The following is a 5,428-nucleotide window of genomic DNA, read 5'->3' as shown; positions in this document are numbered from 1 at the left end:
CCTCCTCCTCTCGGCCCTCCTCCTCCTCCCCCACCTCCTCCTCCTCTCGGCCTTCCTCCTCCTCCTCCTCCTCTCGGCCCTCCTCCTCCTCCCCCCTCCTCCTCCTCCTCCCCCTCCTCCTCCTCCTCTCGGCCCTCCTACTCCTCCTCTCGGCCCTCCTCCTCCTCTCGGCCCTCCTCCTCCTCTCGGCCCTCCTCCTCCTCTCGGCCCTCCTCCTCCTCTCGGCCCTCCTCCTCCTCTCGGCCCTCCTCCTCCTCTCGGCCCTCCTCCTCCTCTCGGCCCTCCTCCTCCTCTCGGCCCTCCTCCTCCACTCCTCCTCCTCCTCCTCTCGGCCCTCCTCCTACTCCTCCTCTCGGCCCTCCTCCTATTCTTGATCCTCCTCCTCCTCCTCCTCCTCTCGACCACCCTCCTCCTCCTCTCGACCCCCCTCCTCCTCCTCCTCCTCTCGACCCCCCTCCTCTTCCTCCTCCTCCTCCACCTCCTCTCGACCCCCTCCTCCTTCTCCTCCCCTCCCCTCCTCCTCCTCTCCTCCTCCTCTTCTCGACCCCCCTCCCCCTCCCTCCTCCTCTCCTCCTCCTCCTTCTCCGACCCCCTCCTCCTCCTCCCCTTGACCCTCCTCCTCCTCCTCCCCTTGACCCTCCTCCTCCCTTCGACCCTCCTCCTCCTCCTCCTTTTTGACCCTCCTCCTCTTGACCCTCCTCCTCTTGACCCTCCTCCTCCCAACCCCCCATCCTCTCCTCCTCCCGACCCTTCTCCTCCCCCCCCACCCCCCCCTCCGTTGTTCACAATTATTCCCTCTGTAGGCCCGGGCTCCTTGCTGCTTCCCTCCTTAAGGTGCCCTTCATTTGAAAGGAACACTCTTTAACCCAGCTTGGCATCATCTATCCACTCAATCAGCCTCGCCCTCTCGGGTTACCCTCTTCCAGCTTCAATCTCATAACCTTTTGGCTTCATGCCCATTTTTGCTCTGTCTCTGCGAATCACCTTCAGGATTCTATCCTGAGCTGTTACTGCAGAAAGAGACAGACGGGCCTGTAAAATTCACCAGAACCTTTAACAGAAAGGAGGCTGCAGATTCAGCTGGAAGGAGGGTAGAAGTTGCTGTATTTTCATGGGTGGCCATTAACCGGAGGTGACGTTGAATTTTGCTCATGTGTTGATGTCTTGGTTGTGGGGCAGCTGCAGTTTATGAAGCTTGATCCTCTCGGTTTTCTCTTGCAGTGCAATGTGTGGTCAATCGCCCAGCGTTCTTTGCTGAAAAGGTTTATCATTCCATGAAAGGACTTGGCACCAGTGACTCTACCCTCATCCGAGTTATTGTCACTCGCAGTGAGGTATGGACGCGTGTGAGGCGGAGAGTTTCTGTAGGGTGGATTTTTTGGTGTCGGGTTATTATATTCTGCGATCTGTAACTCGGTCAGTGCCAGTCATTTAACAGGCTGTACAGAGCTGGGAAGGTCCTAGGTTCAATCCTGATCTGTGCCCGGTTTATTGATTAATTTGTGATCTAGAATGGACTCGTTACGATCTAAATGCACTCGCAGATTCAGTAGTGACATCGAGAATTGGGTAAGCATTTGAAAAGGAAACATTTACAGGAATGTGGCGTAAGAGCAGTGCTGTGAGACTAACTGGGATAGCTCTTTGGTGGAGCTGGCACAGACACAATGGATCAAACGGCCTCTTTCTTTGCTGCATGGTTCTGTGTTCCCAGCTGGAACAGTGATGGGGATGTGACCATCAGAGAGTGGACAATTCATTCGGCTGGATTTCCAGTTCCAGGTCACTGTCCAGTGACTGGGGGGTGGGGAATTTACCCAGAGGTCAACCGGCATAGACTAGGAATTGAACTTGAGACTATCGGATCTATTTCTTATTCCCCGCACTGTGGTGCATTCAGGGTTAGACTCACTCCTCACATAACGTGAAGAAGCCCTCATCAATATAAAGTGACCCCCACCCCTCACCCCCGCCTCACTGAGGGATGAAGTGTTGTGAGTGAGTAACCCTGGTACATGTTTCTCACATACATTGGATCAGCTGCAACCTCCATTTTATGCAATTTTGCCATTATGATTTTTTAATGGTGCATTTTATTTCACCCATTCTCCAGTCACCAGTCCTATTCTGCATCAGTGCTGACATTTAACGTTTTTGTGTTTTGTATCTGCCCGTTACCTCCATGGTATCTATGATTCATGTTCCCCTTGCCCTGCTGAATGTTCTTTGTTACTCTGCTCCCTGTACAGCGTTGCTCATTCTGCCTTAGTGTCTGCTCAGTTAGTGTCCCTTCAGCAGAATATAGCTTCCCACTATACAGATCAGCTATCAGACAGTCTGGAGTCCGTTCTTTTACACTGTTAGAGCACAGGAAACACTTGTGATTTTTCCTGAACTGTTATTTATTTTCTCTCGTCCACTGTCCACAGATTGACCTTATTCAGATCAAGCAGGCGTTTTGGGAGAAGTACCAAAAGGGTTTGCGTACAATGGTGGAGAGTGACACAAGTGGAGACTACAAGCGCATGTTGCTGTCGATTATTGGAAACTAATTCTTAACACAAATGCTTCTGGGTAACTTAATTAGTGCATCTTAGTCATTTCACCAATCTCGAATTCATTAATGAAGGGAGAAACAGACAATATTGCTTTTCTGATCATCATACTCTTTATAAATTTATACTGTAGTTAAGAATCATATCTGCACCAAGTAGCAGTTGTGATGTTGGTTAGATTGTCCTCTCCTGCCTGACACTGAAGAGGACAATCTGCTCACAGTCACTTTCCTTAATGGAAAAAAAAATCCAAGCTTTTGGAATAAGTTCCCAAAGCACTTCTTAAAACTTATTTTGAAGCTATTATGCTTTTTACATTGGGTCAGTAGTGATGTGGTTGATGTTCAGATGAAAGATGTTGTGTAATAGTTTGTGCTGTGTAGTGCAATCATTCTCCGAATTAGACGTTTCAGTCGATTCTGCTTTATACTTCACATTGTCTGGAGGCCCATGTTTTGTTTGTCCTACAAACCGTTTGTGGCTCGTCAGTGAGGTGCAGACAATCTGGATTTCCAGCTTTTAACATTTCCCAGTTCCTTACCTTAACCTGTCCTGAGCATGTCTGGACATCAGCACCATCGAGTAGCTTAGAGTTTTCATTACTACCTCATCAGTGCTCTCCTCTCTCAAGAGAGAGATTTCTGATCAATCTGATCAGTGCATCATGTTGAAAAGCTTTGTGTGGTCTAATGTGAAGGAATATTGTCTCTGAATCCTCTGTTTAAAAATTGGGTATATTTCTGAACAATGTTTGTAGGACATTTGTCCCCAGTAGCTGCTGTATTATTCTCTCTGTATAATCCTGTGTGGTCCAATAATTAGAATTTTTAAAAGATTGCACTCCCTGCATTAGTTAATGCATGAAACGTGTTCCCTCTCAAAACGTGAAGCTGATCACAGCTCGTTACTGCGGGTTTGGGTACTAATGGTGGAGATGAACTCCTTGTGCTGAGGAGGCCCCTTCAGCAGCCACTGCCCAAACCTCCACCCTCCTCCATCTTAACAGGATGATGTCTTTCTTTGGCTGAATTCTGAGAAGTGATCCTCGGGAGTTGCTCAGATCTCCACAAACAACATCCTGGTAGACGTTGCCTGTGTACCCATGTACCCGTCCTATGTACCCATGCACTGCATTCTACTCAGCTTGGCAGCAAAGAGCATGTTATCATGTGGACTATGATGAATTGAAGAATTCTATATTAAAGCCATATATTCTTCTGCAACAATATAGCTCTAGATTATGCAATACGTGCCTTGTATACCAAATGCAAATTTAGATTGTATTTTATATTTCTAGAATAGAAAACAAAGAATATAATCCTTGCCCTTGCACTTTGACTGTGATTGTAAATGTGTCCCTTTTACAATGAAGGTTCATGGGGGGTGAGCTAAGTGAACGGTGTCCCCACTGGGCCTGAATATAACAGTTGCCATAAATTGATATTTTTCTGTAAGTCTGGATATTTATAGACTGCCAAAACTCACCTGTGATTTTTCTAAGCCTGATTTCGCTCGGTTTTAATTTCTTCCGCTCATTTGGTCAGATTTTAATCTGTCCTGGAGTAATCTCTCCACCCACACAGCCTGAGCTCTGATCAGGCTAATTTCTGTCCTGCTTCTCACCTCTACCTGGGCCCCCAGATCAGCTGTCAGTCCCGGGCAGTGTTAAACTGGGAACAGAAACAGAAATACCTGGAAAAACTCAGCAGGTCTGGCAGCATCGGCGGAGAAGAGCACAGTTGACGTTTCGAGTCCTCGTGACCCCTTCAACAGAACCCAGACCTGCTGAGTTTTTCCAGGTATTTCTGTTTCTGTTTTTGTTTTGGATTTCCAGCATCCGCAGTTCTTTGCTTTTATCTCAGTGTTAAACTGGGAATGTGCAGTGATGGAGTCGCACTCCGGGACTGCGTGCGGTGATCCCGGTGATGAGCATCACAGATCAAACTGATCGGCAGACCTGTTAGGCTTTTTAATAAAGTGACAGTGCTCAGGGAAAACGAGAATAGGTGGTGTCGGCTGGTGCTCGTGGCCCAGGAATTGTTCCCGGGAGCTTGTGGATGCTCTCTAGGGACCCCTGCTGGAAAGTATGGCAAGGACAGGATTTTGCTTGAATGTGATGTACTCTATGGTAGATCAGCCTGACTCCCTGGCTGTGAAACTTAAGGCTGAGTCCCTGCAGCAGGGGTGTAGAGAATTGGCTTCATCCCATAAGAGTTGTGGAATGATGCAGCCTCTAACTTGCCCTGAACTGTGAGCCACATTGACCAAGTTTAAATGTGAGTAACCTGTAAACTCCAACTTATCATTGTTCAGATTTTCTGCTTTACAGTTTATGTTGCCAAGACTCTCAGTGACGTTTAAAAATGTCAATGTTAGTAAAATGGAATCAGTGTAAAATGGAATCAGTGTAAAATGGAATCAGTGTAAAGTGCTGCAGTGATATGAAACACTGAGCACCCCTGTGTTTTCTGTCCTAATGGTGGTTCAAATTCCCAGTCTAAAGTTTTGCCAATAGTTATATTAATGAAATAAAAATAAAACATCAATGAGCTGGAGCTTTTGTTTGGTTTATTTCCATCCTTTCTGTCTTTATCTGTGCACACAAAACATCCGATAACCCAGGGAGTTACATTGAGTCTATAACACAGGAACAGGGCATTCACTTCTGAACAGTTCAGTGTATACTCCAGGAGTCTCCTCTCACCCCTTCTCATCTCCCCTATCAACATCGCTTTCTATTCCTGTCTCCCTGGTGTGTTTATCTAGCTTCCCCTTAAATGCATCTATGCTATTCACCTCAACCACTCTTCTGAGTAAGCAAGTTTCTCCTGAATCCCTTATTGGATTTATTAGTGGCTATTTTATATTGTGAC

General features: G+C 47.1%; 1 protein-coding gene and 1 long non-coding RNA gene across 2 annotated transcripts in view; both read left to right on the top strand.

Annotated features, from left to right (window-relative positions):
- The window catches only part of LOC144668482 (annexin A7-like), a 45,535-nt gene extending 42,983 nt beyond the window's left edge, over positions 1-2,552 (top strand). The window contains exons 12-13 of the mRNA XM_078530515.1: positions 1,222-1,334; positions 2,430-2,552. Coding sequence (XP_078386641.1) covers positions 1,222-1,334; positions 2,430-2,552 — 236 coding nt within the window. The remainder of the gene's footprint in view (positions 1-1,221; positions 1,335-2,429) is intronic.
- Positions 2,553-2,562: 10 nt separating this feature from the next.
- Positions 2,563-5,105, top strand: LOC144668508 (uncharacterized). The gene is made up of 2 exons (XR_013573511.1): positions 2,563-4,960; positions 4,993-5,105. It is a non-coding gene; the product is annotated as an uncharacterized LOC144668508 (long non-coding RNA).
- The last annotated feature ends 323 nt before the right edge of the window (positions 5,106-5,428 follow it).

Source organism: Cetorhinus maximus, chromosome 27 (assembly GCF_964194155.1).
Source record: "Cetorhinus maximus chromosome 27, sCetMax3.hap1.1, whole genome shotgun sequence".
In the NCBI taxonomy this organism is placed as follows: Eukaryota; Metazoa; Chordata; class Chondrichthyes; order Lamniformes; family Cetorhinidae; genus Cetorhinus; species Cetorhinus maximus.
The sequence above is the reverse complement of the archived record's forward strand: the minus strand, read 5'-3'. Positions and strand labels throughout refer to the sequence as shown.